Here is a 23,478-nt window from a genome sequence, read left to right as displayed (position 1 = left end):
ATATTCAAAGCTTTTTGTACAATAGAAGAAGGTTGATGAGCTGTAATACAACTTAAACAGAAGCTCAGCTCATACAAGTATGCTCAGCTACTGTCGTACAACTCTCTGCATTGGGAACTATCCTTACAGAAATCTACACAAACAGTCTGCACAAAATTCCTAAGAGCAGTAAGCTGTAGCTCTCATAAATACTGCAATAAACAGAGAATTTTTAATTGTTCTATGAAATTTTTTTTCCTAGGCTACAGTTTCTCAGGTAAAGGATTGGTTTACATTGGCAAAACAAAGCGATTCTGTGAAAACTACAGATTCATCTATGCATCCTGTTGTTTCTAGTAAAATTCAAGATATACAGCGTTTGCCTGGGCAGCATAAAAGAGATCAATCATTACCTGAAGAAAGTCCCCTTCTGGGTGAGTAACAAGGGCTCAGCCCTGTGGTTTATAACACAGCCCAGACTAGCTGGAATAAGGAATGGCTTCTAAGGAATTGCTGCTAACTCCGCTTGTTGCCTTCTGAGTGTCATGTGGTATCTGAGGCTTCAGACAGGCAGTTGTTTCTTTCCATAGCTGCAACATGAAGTGAAAGTTTGAGCTAGTAGCCAAGTAATTTTGTGATAGTAGTAGTTTCTTTTGTTACACATTTCTGTTTCATAGAAATCTTTAAGTTTCAGTTGAGTTGTTTGGGGGTTTTTTGGGGGAGGAGGTATTCATATGTTTTGAAAGACTTTCTTGTCTGGATTCTTTGGGTATTTGATAGCATATAATCTGTTTCAGCCATTTTCTAAGAGTGTTTATGCTGGGCACCTAAAGGTCTTTTGGCTACCAATTTTTATGAATCTTGTAAGATGATGTCACTTGGAATCCTGTCTATCTTCAAATTTATTTGAAATTGTTCAGCAAGTTCCAGAGGTTCTGGGAGAGAAAATACAGAAGCACATATGGACATATACCTCATTGTACAGCCTTGCTTCTGCTTTTTACACAGTAGCAAGAGGAAGAGAAGCCTCAGCTCATATGTTAGGAGCTTGCTCTCTGTCCATTCTTAGAGATGTATCTCTCTCCCTAATTGCCTCAGGTCCTGAGAAATGATTCTTCATGTTTCATTTCATGGACCTGTGTCAAGAGGCTATAATTTTTCTTTGTCAAGGGAAAACAAGTGAATTAGTTTAGAATTAAGAAAATGTATTTTAAATCACACTGATTTTATGTTACTATCAACCCATTCTGCCATATATAGTTAGTAAATTATGTAATTGCAAAGCAGAGGATCTCTCTGCCATGTTCCTAATCCAAGTGTCTGTCTGTGACAGTGGCCAGCACTGGTTGGTTGTGGCTTATTTTCAGAGGAAGTTGAAAGGAATATCTAACTAGTTAGACAAAGAAGCAGGTTACCTGTCTAAGGAATGCCACAGAGTTTCCTTTCCCCTTCAGTGACAGCATCTGCAACAGCTGATGTTACCTGTGAGAGATCCAGAGAGGCTGAGGAAGTCTGCTCTGTGGCCATTGCTGCACCTCCTTCCCACACACAGTCAAGAGTTTATCTGGACCCAAAATGGCACAGTGCAGCAAAAAAAGAAAATGAACAGGGAATCACAACTTTTCAGACAGCAGAAGAATTCATACCAGCGTCCTCTCAAATTGCAATAAAGGAACCCATTTCAGAACTGACCCACCGGCCAGCTGCTGACATTGAAGGTGATGTGAAGTTCCACAAAACTGCCTCAAGTGTTTACACACAAGTTAGCAAATAATGAATTTGCTCATGGTACTGCAGAGTCACTCTTTTAACCAAAGTTCTTCTCCACTTACAGCCTTGGACTCCAAGGAAGATGTAAGAAAACAAGGTCCTGATCAAGTAAGCTTAAGCTCTGAAAGTGTTGGGCCAGACAGCAGGGCTGCCTGGTGTATTAGTCACAGGACTTATGACACTGGCAACAGACATGAGTTTGAAAGATTCAAGAAGTTCATTAAAGGAACACTTGGGGAGAAGTACTGGTGGCTCTGGATGGATATTGAAAGACTAAAGGTTCTTAAGAACACTACAAGGCAACAAAGGTAATTGTCATTATTTAACAGTTGCTCCCATTGCTTTAATACTTGTAACCTGGATAGATCAATGCAGGTTTTGAGATTTGAGATAAATTGTAATGTCTGAATAAACAGACATGATGAAATGTGTGTCCTGACAAGGTTTGGAATGACTGCTGAAGCTGATAAAACTCTTTTTGCAGAGTCATGTTTGCAAAGCTTACATGAAGTCAGAATCATCATATTATTAAGGCTGTGCTAGAAAGAGATTTGGAAAACAGATGGCAGTAGAAAGAAACTAAAGAATAAAAAGTTAAATTTACAAGTAGGACCTCAGTATGACAAACTGCTTTAATGTTAATAATGAAATATCCTGCTGGATTCAGATAGTCTATTCCACAACACTGTATGTTTTGTCTTATATACAACCTGTCTCTAATTTGTGGAAAAAATATTTTGGCTTCCGCCACTTGCAATTACAGACATGTTGCATGGCAGCAGTTTAAGTAAGCAGTAGGATGAACTGTAGTCAGTTCTGTACAGCATTTGATACATGCTTATGTGACTATTTTTGTTGACTGCAGGCAACTCAGTAAGATGAAAAAACTGTACCTGCTGAGCAATGGAGACTATTTCCTCAGTTCAGAAGTGTTGCTCAGACTTGAACTACTGCATGGAGATCAGTGGAATATAATGCATTTAAGACGGATTCAGCCTGAAGTACTGAAACCACTACTTCTTTACTGGTATGAAAAAATGGATGTGAAATAAAATTCCATTGTTTAACAAATGTCCATTTTCTTTGATAACCCTATTATTTCATGTCACATATCCCACTGCAATTATTAGAAGTAATGTTATTGTAAGTACTAGCAGATGAATTTTTGGCTGAGCTGAGCTACATTGCAATCTGCTGAGAAGCCAGGCAGATCTGCCTTAAATGAGCCCTTGTTATTTTTCTACCAGATAATCTGAGCTGCTTTGTGGATCTCTGCCTTAGGTAATGTTCAATTGAAGTTTAGTCTGCAGGACAGGGAAACCCCTCCAGGCACAGGAGGTTTATTCTCTCCTAACCTGTTCCCCATACTGCCCTTCCCAAATTCTGAGAATGCTCTGCGTATATGTCTTCATGGGATTTGACCCTGAGACTTTATTGTTCAATGCCTGTCATGCAAAATGCCTTTTATATATTGACAGCTTAAGTAAGGATATAAAATCTAGCCTATTTCCAAAATATGGGCTAAATTTTTGAAGGTGCTGTCTCCTCCCCAGGGGGTTCAAAAAATTCCAGGTATAAAAAACTACCTGCAATTATGGATCCTCACATGACTGGTGGTCTCTCTTCTAGCTACAGTCCTTTCCTATGCTTTGCTGTAGGATGGATGGGGCATACCTTCCTGCAAACTGATAGAAAGGCAGCTGTGTGTAATGGTCCAGAATTTGCAACCTAAGTTTACTTATGTGTAGTTTGGTTTTAGATTTGGAAGCATGCAATATGTAAACATACCTTTGACACTAAATGATTTTTAATCCTAGGTGCATATAGCACCATATCATGGTACAGTAAACAACATCCCTGGGGAAAAAAATCCAAGTAGCCCAACGTTTCAGTATTTTTGAAAGTTCTACTTATGAGCTTTTTTCTTCCTAGGGGTCCCAGATTTTGTGTCACTCATTCAACAGCAATAGATGCTGCCAGTGCAAAACTGAAGTTCTGGCACACATGTCAAGAGAGACCAAGAGTGGACATTGATCCTTTCCCACAAATAGTATCATTGTTACCATTGTCCCAAAAGTCTGACATACCACCTTCCCTTCTTCAGGTAAGTAGGATCACAACATTGAAAACAAAGTTTTGTCCCATCAAAAATAGTGACAAAACTCCTTGAATTCAATGGTACAAGAACAAGGTACTTGGTTTTTAAGGGAAGATTTAGCAAGTTTGTGCATTGAAGATGGTTATATAAAAAGAATGCAATAAAATTTCATTATACTTCATGCAACAAGTTGCTATAAATTGAGTCAAATTGTCTTCTCAGTTACACCCTGGCTATTTCCTTAGTCCTTTAGATAGGTATTTTAGCTTAAGGTTCTCAGAACTGCAAAATTAAGTCTCTAGCGATGCAGCTTCGTCACTCAACCTTATCTTAATCCAGAGTAATTCTTATAACTTCACAGCAGTTAACCTGGATCTATTCCTCATGTCTATAAAAAAGGCAGAATTCTGCTTATTTTCTATCACTACAGCCATTCAATCAGTTACATGTGGTTTTTGCTTTCTACAGAGGGCTGTGAGCCACTCTACAGACCTTTACACAGTTTGTAGCTTTCATGTGGCAGTTCACTTTTGTCTCTTTCTTCCTTGAAAGCCTGAGTGTGAGAGGTAACTGCAATAAAATCTACAGGTTTTCAGCAGTACAGTGTTAAACCTCAGGATACATGGTACTTGGAGATTGTGGATTGAAAATGGTTCCAGTATCAAGACCTGTATAGGCTATGCCACAGATTTGTCAACACACACCTCTGTTACTTTTGGTTGGAGAGTTTAGGGCTATGGTTACTTCCTTTGAAATCTGATTTGTAGAGATACTGGAGGAAAACAGTGGGACAGATTTCCTGTTTAGAAGAAGCTGGGTTCAGAAGGCAAGTTCCTGTTAATCATGGCAGAAATGGGAGCAAGAAGCACCTGTGTGTTAAGAGTGACCAGTACACAAGGTGTGCTAACGAGCCAGGACTAGCTGTAAATCAGGCAGACAGGAGCGTGCAGGTTTTCCAGTCCCTGTTGAATTTGACAAAAATTAGGATCTGGTACCATGAACATCACAGAATCAGCTGATGGCCCATTTCTTGCTCTTAATTTTTTTTTTTCCCATGAGAAGTTTTGACTTTTGGATCTTCTAGCTATCCTGTGCTTGCAAGAGCTTGGAAAGAGCAGCAGCTCTGGGCGAATTGCTGAATGCAATTGACATCTCCAAAAAGCTGGAGAGTGATTTTGTTCAAAATAGTAACTGATGGTGTGGCAGAATGACCCCTTTCTCTCCCAGTCTGAGTGATTTTATCTCTCTTGCAGTGAGCTGACTTAAACTTCCTAAAGTTCCACAAAACACGTTCACATGCCCTTCACCTGACATCCTCTGTAGTTCTGTACAATGTGCTTGTAGCATATTTCCACCTGTTAAAAATGCATTTTCTATACTATAGTGGTAATTAAGGTATGCTGAAAAATCTTGAAAAATATTCAGAAATTTTTCAAACTTGCCATTTTACATATTGTGATTGACAAGGAAGAATACTCATGAAAACCCTTGACTGTTTTTTACCAGTTAATGAGAACACATTAAGAAAACACAAAGGTGGAAAAAAAATCAGAATTGCCTTATTTTTCTGTAATGTTTTTTTACAAAAGTAGAACAAACTCACCAACAACTTTATTAAAACTAGCTAAACCAAATTTTTCTTTGAAGATGTCATCAAGAGTACCACCTACTCTCACAGGAAGTCAGATTCTCCCAAGAGATGATCTTTCTAGCAGTAGAATGTGGTAAGTACTAAAGTGCCTTGTGTATCTTTCTGCACAGCAATATACCTCAAATGTTTATGAAAATATTTTAGATTCTACTGTTTTCATTACTACTTTAAAAAATTCAATTATCTGCTTAGTAAAGCACAGTTATGGTACACATTCTTTGCATGGAGAATTCCTCCCTGGCTGATTAGTTTCTCACTTGTTTATACCACAACACAAAATGGTTTATTTCTCCTAATACAAGTGTTTTCTCTTATATAATAATTTATATTCTTTACATTAATATTATTTTAACCTGTCTCAAATGCTAACCCTCAGAGACATGCTATGCCAATGATTTCCACAGGGCAATATGAAAAAGGTATTCTTCTACATTTTTTCATTATAAATTTAAACTCCATATAATTTTTCCTCTACTATTCACTATGTCATTATACCACTTTTCTGCCCCTTCTTATTTACTTATTCTATAAGCAGTCCTAGATTTTTCTTAAATATGTATTAAAATTTTTTTTTGTTTGTGATCCAGGCCAATTTCAGTGAGCACAGATATGATTCATAGCTTAGCTCTGGATGGGACCAAAGACACAAAATACCAGGGTCATAGAAAGTACACCTATGCTGAGCTGCTCCATGTAAGTATGACTTGAAAATATAAGTTGTCTTGAATCATGGGTTAAAAGACTTTATTCTGCAGTATGAAGTAGACAATAATGGGGAGAAATTGGTTTAGCTTTATGAATGTCAATGCTTTATGCAGAGGTATCATTAGAACGTCAGCATTTTCTCTGTTGTATCTGTCACCTATTGGATAGGAAATCATGGCACATACAGAGGCTTATTTTCAGTAGAGAATGTTGATCTTCTCCATAGTGACCATGTGTCCAGTAGGGTGTTCCGGAAAACTCTCTGGATAAATGCTTCAGTGGAATCATTGACTGGGAAATTATATCAGACTTACAGTGAAAACTGAATCTGCCTTAGAAATGCATTAAAATATGATGCAAAGGGGAATGCAGGGATTCATAGTTTAACTTTATAAAGGGGAAGGAGGTCTTCCTACTCTCAAAAGTCTGGTTTCTTCCTGCCATTCTCTATCCTTGTTACTATTTGGAAAGAAGCTGATTGCCAGCCACCACACTCATCTGCTTCCACTTCTGCTATCAGAGACAGCAAACTGGCCATAAATTCTCTCTTGTGATCATCAAAAGCTAATTTACTTACAGAAGCCTCTTCTGGCTTCTCTGGGAGCATTGATAAAATGGACGTATTCTTCCTCAAATGCTGTAGGAGCTAGCCATGGTAATGAGCATGGACTTCTGACTCCCTAAATTGCTCATGATTTTGTTGCTCATGTCAGTGCTGTAACCCCAGAAGATATATCTTTTGTTCCATGATAGCTAAATGTTTTGAATCTTGACCAAATAAACACCTCCTAACTTCTCTTAATTCAAAACACAGTAGCCTGAGCTGAGGCAACCCTTGACAGCTAACTAATGTAATTGAGTATCACCAGAATTCCCCAAAGCTAAAGACTTAATGACAGAATTAAGGCCAGGTTTGCTTTTCTGTTTTAAGTACTAAGGAACCACCTAAGGGATGCTATGATCACTTAGCTACTCTGTATGTCTTCAGTCATCAGATTTATTCCATTGGATGTGAATATTTCGTGGGAAAATGGTGTGGAGGGCAGTGATCAATTGCATATGTAGTAGAAAATGGAGTCTACTTGCTTGGGATGAAGATACTAATTGAACATATTTCATGGCCCTCCATTGCAATGTAGTGACATTTGAAAATAAAGAAAGACTGTTATTCCTTGCTGTATAACTATGTTTTATTTGTCCAGGGGAAAACTGCTGCTGCCAGCGTTGTCTTCAGGGGACCAGGAATTGAAAGCATGCTGCAGTCACTTTATTTGGAGAACAGAGCAGGCTACTACTTCACACAATTCTGTGAGAACTCAGGCAATAAGGTATGAATATTTTCCTACTCTGTAATAATTTAATCCGAAATTGACTGAATGCCAAGTTATAGATGGCAGCCAGACTGAAAAAGAAAAAAAAAAAACAAATGGAGCAAGACAGATTGATGACTAGATGAATTATTACTTGTGAGACTTCAATCCCTCAACAACAATAAACTGTTCACATATATATGCAAACTAATGACAGGTCTTAACCAAGCTGTCAGATTCTTGCTGTCTCAAACCTATTGGAATTCCTATTGTACCATCAGGTATAAAAAAAATAAAAGACTAATAATTTTTAAAAAATAACTTTTAACTTGGCAGAAAAAATGAAGTTTTGACCCACAAAAACCATTTTTTTAAAAGATGGGAAATCTGCTGTGCTGCTACTCACAATAATCTGATTTCTTCTTACTTTTTGGGTTAGTGATGTCAAAAATCTCCAATATTTTAAAACATTCTTATGTTTCTATGGAGCTCCTTGGATTTCTGAGACACATAACACTATATCCTCTATGTAGTCAGCAGCTCTATCATTCATTGCTGGGTGTAAACTGTGGACTGAATTGGAGCAAATTATGAATATTGAGTTAGTGTTTGGTGGCTTTGCAGAAAAATTGAGTCTTTAGGGGAGGTTTGAGTGCAATCAAGATGGACATCTGTTTCACTGCTAGCAGAACCCGGAATCCAGCAGCAGTAGCTAGAAATGCCTCTGGCTTCTAGAAGGCAAGATACAATGTTTCTAAAGCTGAATACCTTCGGCTAAAAATATTAAATGTGTATGGATTGAATTCTAAATAAAATAAACTTATTTTTTCATTGGAGATAGGCAGCCACCCACGTGTCTCTAGCCTTGCCAGGTGCAAGACTCTTTTCAAAGTTATTTGCTTTAAGTTTTCTCTTCAGCTGTGAAGCCATTTCACTCACAATCCAGGTCTGGAAGGCTACAGTTTGTGGAACAAAGTTCCCTACCTCTACCTTTTTGGAACACATTCTAACACATTGGTTAGTGATGGGGGTTTAAGGGTATTTTTGAGCTCTAAAGCCGGTAAACACATGATTAAAACAGAGGACTTGGGGAGAGATCTAGACTTCTGAAAGATCTTTTGCTGTTTGTTTGAATTTATTAAATGAGGCCAAGACTTCTCAGAAATGCATGTAATAAAAATGTAATGATAATCCCGATATGTCAAGTACACAGCGTTTAATTATTTTGGTTGTTGCTGAAAAATGCTATTTTATCACGGCACAAACTCTGCATGTCCATTATTAGCATCTCTTCTTTAGCACTGGCTTTATGCCACTGAAATGTGGTTGCTCTTCAAATGTTAACTACAATGTTAACGATTTTAATGGCAATTATGCATGAAGGATACAATAAAAGTTAGAGTATCACTGTGAGGATGCTGTTAAATCTGTTGTCCTTCTGCCAGTATGCAACAGAAGATTAAATGCATCTTAAACTGAGCTTGATTTTTGATGACCCCAAGAAGCTAAATAATTACTTGCACTGGAAAATATTTTTTTTAATAAAATTGTTATATTTGGGTAGCAATAACTTACAGTATTTTTCATCTCTAGTTGTGGAAGAACTGTGTGTACTTTTGGTTTGACCTACAGTCTTATCATCAGCTTTTTTACCAAGAAACCCTTCAACCTTTTCAAATATGCCAGCAAGCTCAAGTAAGTTGTAAATAATGTTTTCCTTGCAAAAATACATTTATTCATTCCTTTCACAAATGCATTTGTACGGCATAAAGACTGAAAAGAAGATAGAAGTTTTCCAAATCTTGACAAGCCACACCAAAGTAAATCTGTGTTGTGGACAATAAAAGAAGCTCTTTGGATTGTTTCCATGGAATTTCTTGATTCAAACACTAAACATGCATAGTTTGATTTCCAGGCTCTGAAGCCTGTTCCCAGTTTTATCTATTATACTCAATTTACCTAAACTCCCCTTTGCTACACTGCATCATATTTGGAAACTGTCTGCTTAGTGTTAACATCAGAGATAGTATTTTTTTCTAAACCATCTAATTATTCTATACCTTTCCTTCCATCTCCTGTGTGGGTTAGAATTGCAGATCTCATAGTACAGACCTCAGACAATGACCTCAATAATGAAAATTGATCTTTGCTAGCCCTGAGGTGGAACTGATATTTCTTATAAAAGAGTATTTTAATTGAGCATGCACTTAGCTCACAGTGGTGCTGAAGGCAGAGTAGATTGATTCCATCAGGGAATGAAACTGCAACAGTGGGATATCATTAGAACTACGAGGAACTTTAAAAATCACTTTGTGAAACCTTGGTCTGATTTTCCTCTATAAACCTTGTATAGGAGTATATCCTATCCACATATTTCAGTTTTACCTGTAATAGAGCAAAGCTACTTCACATATCATTGGAAGAAATATCTGTAGAGAACAGGTGAGAGTAATCTCTTTATACGACATGTTCCTGAGCATCTGGACATCCTTGAATTTGTCTTCTTTTCCTTCTTGGAGGTTTTACTGGGAAAATGACAGTATTTTGGATGTTTGTCCAGAATTCTCATCTGAATCAATGTCATTTCTACAGAAACTCCAAGCAGAGGCCAAGGCATGGATTCCTTCCTCTCCTGTCTCATACTGGATAAACTGACCTGCTACCCTATTTAGTTGTTTTCCCCTCCAGCTCTCTTTATGGCCTGAGGCTGTGGGCAAGTGAATGTCCCCTTAAATCTGACTGTCTCCTACATCTGTCCATTCCTGTGTGCACCTGGGGACCTCCTCACAGCAGATATGCAAGTTGACCATATCTATTCTGTTGTCACCATTTTCCTGTGTGTTTTACTGGAGGCCAAAGTTTAGCATATAGTCCCTGATGGTTTTTATTTTGGTTTCATTTCATCCCAGTTTACATTCTTTTTGCAGTGGTTGCACGGCTGAAAAGGTAAGGCCCAGGTCTTTTGTACTAATCTTATTTCCAGTGCTGGCCTGGTGGTGACAGCAGAACATCGTACAATCAGTGTCACCAGGCAATTGCAGACAGTACATACACATAGTCATGAAAGTAAATACATCAAAACGAAATATGTGAAACTGTTCCATTAGCATAACTAACAGCTGAAATGTAACATAACAAATCAACACATGTGCTGCAACATTTGGTATCATTCTCAAGCTTGCCTTTTAAGGCTGCAGAAAAATTATACTTGTTTTCATTGGAACATCGTTAAGAGTCAAGCTGCAACCAATCTATAGAGTCTGCTTATGGAAGGGATGCCTTCCCAAATTGTGCACTCACCTTTGGCACAAGAAGGCAGTCATTCCAAATATTCCTAAGAGAATGTGAATCAGATTCACATGACACATTGTCATATATATTTTACTATTTATTACAGAAAGAGACATGTAGAGACTAATGGAGTGTTCCATATGCGTGCTGCCTGCTTCCTGTTAGAAACAAGAACAAACCTTGATTGCTGTGTATCTGCTACTCATTGTTTCATTTGTTAGGCTTTGCTATCTCAGCTTTATGATAGACTAACAAAATGCTTTCCAAGGTATATATGCATTCACCTGGGGAAAGAAAATACAGTGAGAATGAAATCTGATGGATAAGAATAATAACAAGTAATCATCTAGGAACATACATGATTATTAATTGTAAACATATGCACAGGAGTGTAAAAATTTTGAAAATAAAACCAATAAAGAAACATATAATGTTGGGTTTTAATTTTTTAAAAATTTTTTTAGAATTAGAAAATCTAATACAGCTGTGGGAAATACAATATTTTAACACTAGAATTAATTTGTATAAAGGGAGTCCTCATTACTGTGGACTTTTAGGGTCAGATACAAGATTTATGTCAGTGGGAAGTGATGATGGAGATTAAGGCAATTTAGCCTCTCTGTTTAACACCAGCCAGTGCACTGCAATCTTCCATCACATGGTTTTGCCAAGCAGCTGCACAAGCCCCTTGTTTAGATCGGAGCAATATCCATTCCTTTGGGCAGCAGTACAAAGCACTTGGACTTAAATCTTTTTTGCATTTCTCACTTCACTCCAGTCATTCTGAAATTGCTTATCAAAGCCTTCTCATCTAGGGATGAATTCACACCAGAACCCAAGGCCTATACAATCCCTGATTTGGAAAGTCATAAATGAGGCCAAAGTCTTAATCTGAATTTTCTAAGAATTTTGTATAATCAGGTTTGTGCAATTGTAAGTAATTCCAATATGCAAACTGACCAAATTTCCAGATAAGGTTTTGGGTTCAATACATCACACATTTATATTTATAGGAGAATTTATAACTGGCAGGTAGAAAGAATTCTGGTGTTTTTCAATAGGAACAAAACAATGAATCAACAAAGCTTGATATGCAATTGATGTCATATGCTCCAGATTTTTGTATGAATTTGTTAACCTGTTAGGTCATTTAATGTAATTTTTCTTGTTGATCCCTTAGGATATTGATCAATATAACAGTTTCAATTTTCCAGTGAGGATGAGAAAACCTCAGGAATTCCGTGACATGGGAATAAAAAGAGGCTATGGTTATTATTATTTTTTATAAAATGTGTCTTGCAAACTGCATTGCCCAGTGTTGAAGGCTATGAACAGACACTTTTCCTCTTTTTTGACATGTCTAGAACTCTTTTCAGTTGTTTTTCCTTCAGTCCTTGCAATCAAATCTGTGCAGATATACAGATGCACCTCAGCTCTGTGCAAGGGACAATGGGTTGAAAGCTACTTCTCATTTCTCTCCTATCTGCAAGTGCATGTATTCACTTACTTGGTCAAGTCCCATTGCAATGGATTCTTACAAGAATTGAAGTAAAAAGATGCCAAATCCTCTGACACTGTAAATGTGCATCCTTCGATAGAAGAGGCCATAATGATTACCACTGAGGGTCAAATTCTTTGGGTTTAGAAAAGTGCATTCCACTAGGTAGCTTAACCACCTCTAAATTTTTGCTTCCTGTGTATTGCCAGCCCTAACTATTGGTTCAGGACAAAAATATCTGTCTTTACTATGTTCTGGTTTTGTATGTGAAATTATAAAGAACCGAGGGCAGCTCTGCAGTCTACAAAGGCAGTCCCTAACATGGCAGTATATTACAACAGTGTTCATGTGAGCAGATTGTCAATAGCTTTTGGTCAACACTTCTTAGTCCGGGCAATTTCTGACTTGGTATTTGCCAGGTCTAAAGAAGTGTAGCAATTGTACTCAACATATTTCATACAAAATCATAAGGGAAGGGAATTCCAGCCAAGAAATTACTGGTGTGTTTGTTTTTATTTCATTCTTAAAACTATGCTCAAATGATCACTCATTTAAGGAACCAGGTTGATTTGTGCTAAAATATTGAGGACCTCTTTTTGAAACTTTTTACTAATTTACAGATCCCTTGTGTGGTAAGTCATAACAGGTGGAGCAGTGTAGTCCTAATGACAACTCAAATGGTTAAACCCTTTTTCAAAAGGCTGTTTCAAATTTTTTATTTTTATTTTATATCATTGGACTTCTCCCTTCTAATTTGGCTAATTTCATACATATATACATGTTTTGGATCAGACTTAACATGATTTAACTGAAATTTTCCTAGTGTTTGGGCTCTTCAAAGTAATTTTCAACTTTTGAAATCACTGTGCATCTAATTAAAGCTGTTAAATTTAAATTTAAAATGTACTTAGGGATTTACTGAGAAGGGTGTAATTTAGGATAAATGTGGTCTTGTTTTCAGGTAAGACTCTTCCCATGGATGTTCTATTTCTCTTACACCTTTCACCTGCGTATTGTTATTGCACTGATAACAATAGGCACAGTAGGCACAAACTATCTTTGTTTGCAGTGAAAATGTAGAAATGTGGAAAGAGTGTAGAATCCTGCATACACAATAAATACAGTAATCATAACAAGAGCAAACTGAGGGATGGATGTCAGCTATTTAGTGCTATCATAGCCCTAAATTCCTCAGTGACCTAATAACCAGGATAATATAAAGGGTTTGCTTCAAGTTATAAATTTAGGTCTAAAATAATGGGGATATACTCTATTACTGTTGCTGTTTGAAAGAGAGGGTCTAATAAATCAACATTTAATTTAAAACAAACAGAAACATAGTTATTAAATGTACTCAAACATTCGCCCTTTGTGCTTGAAATCTAAGCATACCAATGTTTTATTACTGACTGAACACAGAGTAAGCATATTATTTTCTTCTCTTCTATTGCTTTTTACATCTGCTACTTACAGCTGGATTTTAGCAACACAGGGGAAATGGGAATTATCAGAATCCTGAATTTTTCATTGTTAAACCTGTTAATGCTGTCCTGGAGAGAAATTCTGATTTTTGCTACTAATCTGGTCCCTGACTGTACATTTGAAATTCAGTTAGACTTTCACAGTATGAAAAGGAGAAAGTATGTATAAGGATATGAAATATATTTTGGCAGCATCTTTTTTCACTTGAGTTCAAAGCTGAAGTAAGAATCATGAAGTTTTAGAAAGCTATTCCGGACTATCCTTTTCCAAGATATTCCTGGAAAAAAGTGTTTTATTCTGAGATTTCAATGCTCATTTTCATAGCATAATTCACAAAAAAAAATTAGAAAACAAGTGTTTTACATAGGGGACTTTATGAAAAAAAAATTGAAACAAGTAACATTACTCTGTGCTTCAAGGATGAGCTGTTAGGGAGAAGGAAATATCCCCCAGGTTCAGTTTTCTGCTCCTTGTGCATGTTGAATGGCAAACTCTCTGCTTCAGATAAGAAGCATAAGCATGTTGTGATTTTTGTTTTTGTGAGGGCTTAGACCTTAGCTGTGCAGTGGTATCTCCTGCACAGATGCTGTACTATAATAAAAGTCTCACCATATCTAAGAGAGCCTCCACATGGAATGAAACTGCATCATTTTTCATTCATTTTAACCTCAAATTTACAAATTGCATCTCTTAAAAGAAGTAAGATGCCTTCACCAATTGGCCCAGCACATATTCTGCAAAACAACAGTGTGACTTCATGAAGAGTGCAGTTGCTGTAATAATTGTGTTTATCTGAATCTAAGTATCAGCCAAATATATCCAGTTGAAAATGGCATTAACCATTTTAATGAGTAAGAGTAAAAATGGCAGGGAGATCCATTATGTCAATGAGTGAATTTTGGACTAATACTAGTTCTGAACATACGGCAGGGCAGTGGGGGACAAATATCCATTAATTCTCTCCTTCAAGGGTCTGTAACCATTGAAATAGATTATGGATAAAATACAGTTTTCTTCTGTTTTATTGTAGTTCCTTTATGCAACTTACATTGCTCCATCTGCCAGCATGGACACTGGACTTCATCAGAATAAGAAAAATATGATTTATCACAAAATTGATCCAGCTTTTGAGGACCTTTTTGACCCGGCAGAAGAACATATCCTCACTATTCTGCTGGAACCGTGGATGAAGATGGTGGAAGCAGACAAATACGCTTATAGGAAGGTAATATCTGGATGACACCATAAACAATTCTTATTTCAGGGAAGAAAATCACAAGAGCATTCATATGCAACCCTGTTGTGTTTATACTCAGGAAGGGAGAAGTATTGCAAGATGTTTTACATACTCCTTTCTATCCTAATATGTGGAAATAGGCTGAGCTTCTTGTGGAGAGCAGAATTCTCATCTGAAAGGAAGGTGTGGGCTTCACAGGCTCAATTTTGTTCCATACCTTTGTTGTACTTACTGCCCCATCTGTATGTGCTATTTTAAATTCTTTTAATGAGATTCAAACAATACTCAAGGTCTGGATGCACTAAGGATTATCCAATGGCAGAACCATGTTTTCTGTTGAGCTCTTTGTCCATTCCTAATTGTTCCTATCATTCTAATTGCCTTTTGACTCCTGGTGAACTTTGAGTGGATGTGCAAAATGTAAGCTAATAGCCATCTGCAATGATTCCAAGATTTTCTTCCCAAGTAATAACTACTGATGGAAAGCCCTAATTTGGAGCTCACTGGAATGACTTAATGTTTATTATCGTTGAATTCAGCTGGCCTTTTATCACGCAGATGCTAAAGTGTCCTGCTATCCTGCAGCTTTTCACAGTCAATTTAATTTTTTGCTCTGTAGAATCATTTTGCAAACTTTGTTGTCTCCTCACTCACCTCCTTTTCCAGATAGTTTCTGAATGTTTAAAAAACAACCTCAGTGCAGGTCCCTGTGAGACTCCAATAGGAACCCCACCCCATAATGAAAATTATTTATTTCTTTGGTTTTGATTTTCTACCTTTTAATTAATTCACAAGGGGACTTTCCCTCTTATCCTGTGATAACATAATATCCTTTAGAAACTTTGAAACTTTGAGACACTTAGTGAAATGAAATACAGTAATCCAAACACATCTGTAAAATATTTTCTTTGCTTTTCAACATTTTTTCTAACTTTTCAGATAAATTATTTTTTCTAAACTATTTCAGCTATAATTCTTCATGACCTGTAATGCACCTTGGAATTGATTGATACTTTTCATGAATCTGAAATTTTATGTACTTTCTATCAGACTAGTTTTAGTCTTTTGTAGCTGTGTATTTTCTGTTCATACATTTTATAAGAGTTGTCTATTGCCAGTCCTCACTGCCACAAGCCATCAGCACAGCTGAGGGCTCTTATACATCGTTTCTGCATAAACATGAGTCTGCATTTGAGCTCTCTGGTTTCACTGCTTCTAGTGAAAAGTAAGAATCGAAGAGATATACCTTTCCTTTCAGTTAACATGTGTGTGAGTTTATATCTCCTTGAGTTAACCACAAGATAATCTATTGCCCTTTCAGTTTGGAGGATGCGTTACTTTGCAAGTGAAGTTACGTGCAGACTTCTCATTGCTCTAATAGCACAAAGATCTTAATCCAAGCACGAAAAAACAACTAAATCCTTTTGACTGCACAGTACAAGTGTTTGTGAAGAGTTATAATACACAGATGTAAACCGACCTGTTCTAGGAGGCACTGGAGTCTCTTTGTACTAGTGCAGGCTGATAGTTAGGCACACTCCTTCCCAAGCACAAAGACAACGTCTGCTTTGTGTTTTGTTCAGTCCCTGGCTCGACTCTTCCCTTTGTTCTACTCTATAGCACGACATATTTGGCCCATAATGAAACAAGGTATTTTATCAAGAATTAGGTGAGTCCAAAATTGTTTATTTGGGACATGTTCAAAATATATATAAATATATAAGTTTTTTCTTTAAATGAAACATGAAATCAGGAGTTTCTTTTTACAGTTGACTCTCCTTCTGCCTCTATCTGCTTTCTCTTTAAACTTTATGAAAAATGTTTTGAATTATTTTACTATTTAAACTATATTTTCTTTTAAGGGAAAGAATAGCCCATAGCACTTTATAAGAAGGGAATAAAGTTACATTGAGCTTGAAGACATTCAGATAACACAGTGATTAGTGTGGTATTCATATTTAAATGAAAGTATCATGAATATTAATCTAAACATTCTCTTCTCTCTCTGGCACATAAACACTTCTATAAGATAATCACAGCTTTCTAATCTTTGTAATGGGCATGCAGATAAATGTAAGGCATTGGCTCGATTTTGCTAAATATCCTAAAATCTGCATTCAAATGGTTTGGTCAGCCAGGAGGGTCACCAAATATCTCTTTCACAGTTACTGATTGGTTGCACATAACACGAAGAACTGTTCTAGTTACACAGAGCTTCTAATTAAGTTAAAAAATGCCGACTTCATGAATTCAAATCACACACAGTTAATAATTTAAGAAAGGGGACAAGACTGAAAGTTGGAAAGCTTTCATCTTTATTGTTTAGATATTTTAGCATATTTCTCATCTTAAATTTCTGTTTCTCCACATCTGTGGCACTCTGTCTTCTTGACATTTCCCATTGACGATCCTAGTTTTAAGAACTGTTTTTCTGCTTCTCAGTGGCAGTTTGACATACAATTTGCTGGTACAGGCAATCAGGTACATCTGGCCCAATATACACAATATAATATATGCACAATATACACAATATGTTATGTACACATCAGAATTTAGCAATTTTTTGAATCAAAGTTATTTGCGTAAAGTTATAGTTAGGTTATTTAGTAGTATTCTTCAGAAATTTGCATCTGATCCTACACAGATGGGCAAAGTTTGTTCTATCAGAGTTATTGATGGAATTGTTTGTCACAAGAATGTGACTATTTGTCTCTTCCAAACATCAGTCTCGTTACTGGCAAATATATTCCTTTCTCTCCACAGTTACTGGAAAAGTGCCCATGTAGTTCTCCATCTTTCTATAATGTGTACTGTAGGGGTGATACAAGATATTATTTTTATTAGGTGGAGTTGGTGGAAGAAACTCAGCAGCTGGACTCCGTGTACTTTAGAGATCTCCAGGCTTTGCATCAAGTGAGTAGTTCCAAGAAGGATGAGGTAAGACAAGTACCTACTAACAAAAACAAACCCTTTCTCTCTCAGAGAGGTTTCACACTTTGAGTATCAGCAATGAAAAGCTGACCAGATGCTAGTTTGGACAAGCAAATAGTCTGATTTCTACCATTCATTTTGGAGACTGATTGACAGCCATTGTGTTAATTAGATACACAAGTCTTCTGTCAGCTCCATCAACATCAGACCTAAAATTTGTGGAATGTAATTCAGGCCTTTACTCTTGTGCAAATACCTCCATTTCAAGTGAATTACAGGTATTATTAGATTATTTGATTATAAAACCTGCAGACACTGATATGTTTAAAGCAAACATAAAAGTAAAGCTTAGTAGGAGCTGGAGCCTTAATTTATTTTCTCAGTGATTAGAAAGCTATTTTCCAGAGACAGGTTATCTAATACAAGGATTATTAGACTAAGCAAAATACAGAGGTGAAAAAAACACTTATGCAAGCAAAATAATTTCTCCCCTCAGAGTACTATTGCTGACAAGGGGGCTCCCAAAGAAGATCAGCACTTGCATCAAGCTCCCAAAGAATTGGCAGGTCCTAATCTATCTGACCTGATCCATGACAAAGAGAAGTTAGAACAGTTCTGGGCTTTTCTTAATAAGCATTCTGCTAGGTACGTTTCTTCACTATTATTATTATTATTATTATTATTATTATTATTATTATTATTATTATTATTATTTTACCCATTTCTAAGTTCAGAAGAAATATTTGCTAATGATCTTGGCTATCTAAATGTTGACAGATGTTAGTCTTTTAAAACAAGTTTTTGCATATTTATGAAACACACAGACACATTGTTCATACAACTGAATTGTCTTGAAATGTTTGGGGCAAAAAATTTCCTGTCAAAACATACTTGTATTACAGTTCTGCTTTCAGTTTCTGCTGTCATTAGTGGCAAATCCCTGAGTAGAACAATTAGCCTGTAACGAGTAAAATTTTCTCTTTTTTAGTACAGATTCAATTTAGTATGTTTTAAAAATTAAAGCTGCTTATTATAAAAATGTACAAATAGAAAACAGGCACGTTATTTCCACAGTGTGACAGCAACCACAATTTTGTGCTTGCTGAACAGATTTAAGTACTAGCTTGTAGCAGATACAATCTTAGGCAAGGTCTTTGAAAAAGTGAGCCTGTTTGTTTTAAAAGTAAGATCTAAACAGGAGCTGACACTTTTTCTTTTGTCTTTAAATTGTCACTTCCTTCCTTTAACTGGGCTTCCCATGAGTTGATGCTTTGCATATTGGCTGTTGCTTCTAGTCAAGCACTGCTACAGCTTTACATTGGATATTGGTCAGTTTTTTCAAAAGTGTCCAGAAATGGGCACCTGGCACAAAACTTCTCTGGCCAATACTCAATGTCATCACTTCTGCTTATCATCACATAGGTTTCCTTTGTAGTCAGAGAGATAAATATACACTTCTGGGTACAATATTCCTAATTCTGAAGGTAACATCTAAAACCAATTTGGATGGATCATTCTTAAGATTACTGACTACAAATGGACTACAGATAATGAGTTCAGATGGAAATTCTTACGGTGTAGCTGCCTATAGTCAGGTGACTTCTGAGTTAGTTGTCTAGAGCAGTGGTGTCCAAACTTTTTGCTCATGCATCTTATCAGTAAAAACCTTTTGAGCATGGAACCCTAATGTGTATATACATACATACATAAATGGTCTTGCACATCCCCTTCACATATTGCAGTTCAGAGACCACTAATCTTGAGTTCCTCTCTAACTGAGGAAATGGTAAGAATCAGCAGATAACAGGTCATGGACAGCTATGCTGAACTGCCTCTGGTATTTCCTACTTTGTTAATCACAGACAAATCCCATCTTAAGTGGTAGAGTCAGGCAGAGAAATGTTTAATTCGTGGAGCCTTTTTTTTTCTTTTTTGTTAACCTTCATAATGAAGAAAAACATTTGAAAAAGTCTCACAGATGTGTTTTAGGGCTGGGTCCAGATTAGTTACTCTGCAGTCCAGCTGGCACACTACAATAAAGGTGCTTAATGATGCTATAAGCTGAAGGGATCCTAGAACTAATGCAGTCTGGAAGATTTCAGAAAAAAATAATGAACATGTCATTTGCCTTTTCATCAAAACTTATGGTTCTGATTATGTCCAATTGTAAGTTATCCAAGTTTCAGGAAGGACAGGTGCTGAGTACCAGCTCGCAAATTCTGGTAAGAAACTAAACAAAGCTCCATTAATTAATGCTTTGTTAAATATATAGGATATATTCACACAGTTGCAGGACAATTTGTGTTACTTCTGGTTAGTGAATTACCACCTGTTAGTCTTGCCAGGCTAATTGACTATGGATATGCTCCTGATCCAGTATGCCAGGATAAGCCACCACTAACTGGTTAATCTTCACACTTCAAGATTTTTAAAAAAGATGCACATATTTGGTCAGTTGTCATAGGTAGATGCCAAGGAGTTACTCCATAAACCACAGTAATTTGGATCACTTGTATCTGGGTGAACTTACTCATGTTGTAATGAACTAGCAAATGAAAGAATTTCAGTCTCAATAGAACTTAGGGTTCTGTAAGGGTCTCAAAAGACTTTTGAAAGGAGAACATCTGTTCTTAAATCAGTCAGATGCTTTTGAATGTTTTACTCATAAATTAATGTTTTGAAAAAGCCAGTTATTAACCAAATGGAAAACTGAAACAGATTTGTCTGAATTCATTGTTTCATATTTCCTGCTGCAAATACAGTGAATGTACTCACTAAAATGCTCATAGAACTTCAGTTAATACGATACTGTCAGAAAACAATAATACAAATTAAACTGAAATTGTAGATATGTCATTTATTCTGTTGTCTGGTTAAAAGAACAAAACCATTCTATGAAAAAAAATTTATATAGTGTGCACTCAAATATTATGAACAATATATAGACTGAGAATTGCATAATTGAAAAGATTTGTCACTGACTATGACTAATGAAATAATTAGTAGAATTGGTAATTTATGACAAATCAGCCCACAAAAAGCCCTAAAAACATTTTGCTATTTACTGTTTTTATCTGCTTAACTGCAGACTAACTTAAACTCTAGCGCTTCACAGGGAGCGGGAAGGGGTGATTTCTTGGGCTGATATTTCCAGCTGTCATCCCTGATCCTTTCTCAGGTGATATAACAAGGAGGCAGAGCAGGTGGTGTCAAGTCATCTCTCAGTGGCTTGCAGCCTCAGTACCAGTTCAAATTCTCATCTGTTTCATTTTTCATTTTCTCTGTGAGCTCTGCACTATGGTTATGGTTCACAGTGTCTGCTGGATTTTGCAGGGGCATACTGAGGAAGTTACTCCTTTCAGGGTAGCCCCGGATGGCACCCTAAGTGAGATCTCTGAGATGTAAATTTGTTCTACCTGTTCAGCATGTGCCATGGTCTCAGCAGATGGTACTAGCAGAGAAAAGATGACATAAAATTTCAGCCCAATCTGACCTGGTATTTAGGTCTTGAATACTTTGGTGGGTTGTGGTTAAACTAATAACTCCCTAGAATGTTGATGAAATTAACTCATTATTGAAATAACATTCTGTTTAAATTTGTTTGTAGCATGGATCTCATGTGCTGGCTAGATATTGAAGAGTTCAAAAAGACACTTGACAAGGATAAAGAAAAAAGTGATGAAAAATCTAAAGACATTAAAACCAAGTACTTAAGCAACAAGTACTTATTTGGACCCAACAGCCCAGCTACCAGAGAACAACAAGAAAAGGTAGCAGTTACAGAGCCATTCATGAAGAACAATCCCTGTGACTGTGACTGAGATAAAAATCCACAAGTGGGTTTGATCAAGCTTTTCCTCAAGATCTCTCCTCAAATCTTACCTATATTTTTGGCCAGAAATCTGGTTCTATTCTGGTTGGACAGGTCCCTTCCTTCCTGTTCAGGCTTTTCCTCCCTATCTCTTACAGAACATCTCTCTTAAACGGTGATCTGAGGCCACAGCCAGAGCATGCACAAGACAGCTCAGAAAAAGTGTAAAAATGGCTTTCAGGCACAGTGACTTGTTCCAGCTTTCTATTTTAGTATGTCAGTAAAGCCACAGACAGCAAGTCTGAGCTGTGGTACTCTGATATGTCTTGATACTTAGGCAATTTACTTGGTCAAGCTGGGGTATTATTTGCCAGAGTCTGTATCCTATTATAGGTAGGGACAAATGTAATCTGTTCCCTTTTATGAAAAGTACATGTGAGCCTTGGGTAAGCATGCATTAAGTGCTTTGCTTACAGTTAAGCTCATGCTTTGCTAAATCAAGGATGTAGAGAGATAAAGGACTTTTGGTATACACAAGAGTTTATGTCATGTGTTATTGTATTTGGATTGCTTAGCTAATGCATTCAGGTGGAGGAAGGAGACAAAGCCTTCATGATCAGCTTTCGGCAGCGGTTCTGCTAGAAGTTCAGCAATGCGTCCAGAAGAGATTAGAAAAACAATGGCTGCCATTGTTCCTGGCAGATGAACACCATGGGGTGGAGGAACAAGCAAAGGTAATTTTTTAACAATGGCAATACATTGTTTTTTGTTTGGCTCATAATTTACCACTGGGATAAAAAGGTTCAGAGGAAAAGCAGCCCACAACTTACTTTCAGTTTACACTAAAAGAGATGCTAGAGCATGTACAGGTTGAAACATTTATCTTAATAAGTGTGAAGGAAGTTCATCTGAAGGCTTGGTTTAGCTGACAGTATTATTTTTAGATCCTAAATCTGAAGGATCTGGTGTTAGCTCTGCTGCCATCCAGGCTACCAGAAGAGTGACCTAATTTTTGCTGTAGTGCTACACTCTCCCTATGCCATTTTGCCTTAGCCATACAGTTGCACACTGAAGAAATAACTGCTTTGTGTAAAAGATTTGCCCAAGGGGACCAGAACACAAGCAAATGAGTGATCTTCCCATGCCATAATTCTTTCTCTTACGCTGTCTACATTCTCCCATCTGGAGCTGCAGTGCTTGTAGAATCAAATTCAGGATTTGTGAAGTTTTTTCTGAGTGGGGAGGTTAACTGCTACAAGCCTTGCTCCAGTTGGTTACTTCAGAAAGTTGCCAAAAGGCTGGGAGTGAGGAGCCTTTCACTCCTACTGGTTCATTAGAAAGACTGAGGAAAGGGCAGGGCTAACATCTGCCTTTCATGAGCGCCTCTGTGGCTGTGATCCATGTAAGGGGATCATCCTGCTGGTGACAGATGCAGAGACTTGGTGTTTTGCACTTCCACAACAGCTCTGACATGTGAATGTCATAGCAGAAGGAAGCTTCACAGTTCCACCAAGCAGACGCATATGCAGCTGCATTGATTCATAAAACTTGCTTTCTATCATCTTTAACATAATGAAGATTGTCAGAAGTGTTGTCAGAAGTGCATATAAACTGAATCTTTTCCATTGATTCAGAGCACTAAGCAATCCAAAAAGTATAGGTTTTAATAAGAGAAACTGTAATTTTAACAATGATTGTGTTAATTAAAATTTTAA

At 36.9% G+C, this 23,478-nt stretch overlaps 1 protein-coding gene across 1 annotated transcript in view; it reads left to right on the top strand.

Moving 5' to 3' along the window:
• Positions 1–23,478, top strand: part of RGS22 (regulator of G protein signaling 22) — a 56,274-nt gene that overhangs the window by 18,849 nt on the left and 13,947 nt on the right. The window contains exons 7-20 of the mRNA XM_062514843.1: positions 242–413; positions 1,434–1,697; positions 1,814–2,057; positions 2,615–2,776; positions 3,682–3,853; positions 5,495–5,571; positions 6,086–6,191; positions 7,406–7,531; positions 9,107–9,208; positions 14,815–15,009; positions 17,866–17,958; positions 18,449–18,597; positions 21,560–21,722; positions 22,339–22,497. Of these exons, the coding sequence (XP_062370827.1) occupies positions 242–413; positions 1,434–1,697; positions 1,814–2,057; positions 2,615–2,776; positions 3,682–3,853; positions 5,495–5,571; positions 6,086–6,191; positions 7,406–7,531; positions 9,107–9,208; positions 14,815–15,009; positions 17,866–17,958; positions 18,449–18,597; positions 21,560–21,722; positions 22,339–22,497 (2,184 nt within the window). The remainder of the gene's footprint in view (positions 1–241; positions 414–1,433; positions 1,698–1,813; positions 2,058–2,614; positions 2,777–3,681; positions 3,854–5,494; positions 5,572–6,085; positions 6,192–7,405; positions 7,532–9,106; positions 9,209–14,814; positions 15,010–17,865; positions 17,959–18,448; positions 18,598–21,559; positions 21,723–22,338; positions 22,498–23,478) is intronic.

Source organism: Cinclus cinclus, chromosome 1 (assembly GCF_963662255.1).
Source record: "Cinclus cinclus chromosome 1, bCinCin1.1, whole genome shotgun sequence".
In the NCBI taxonomy this organism is placed as follows: domain Eukaryota; kingdom Metazoa; phylum Chordata; class Aves; order Passeriformes; family Cinclidae; genus Cinclus; species Cinclus cinclus.
This window is presented reverse-complemented; position numbering and strand designations above follow the sequence as displayed.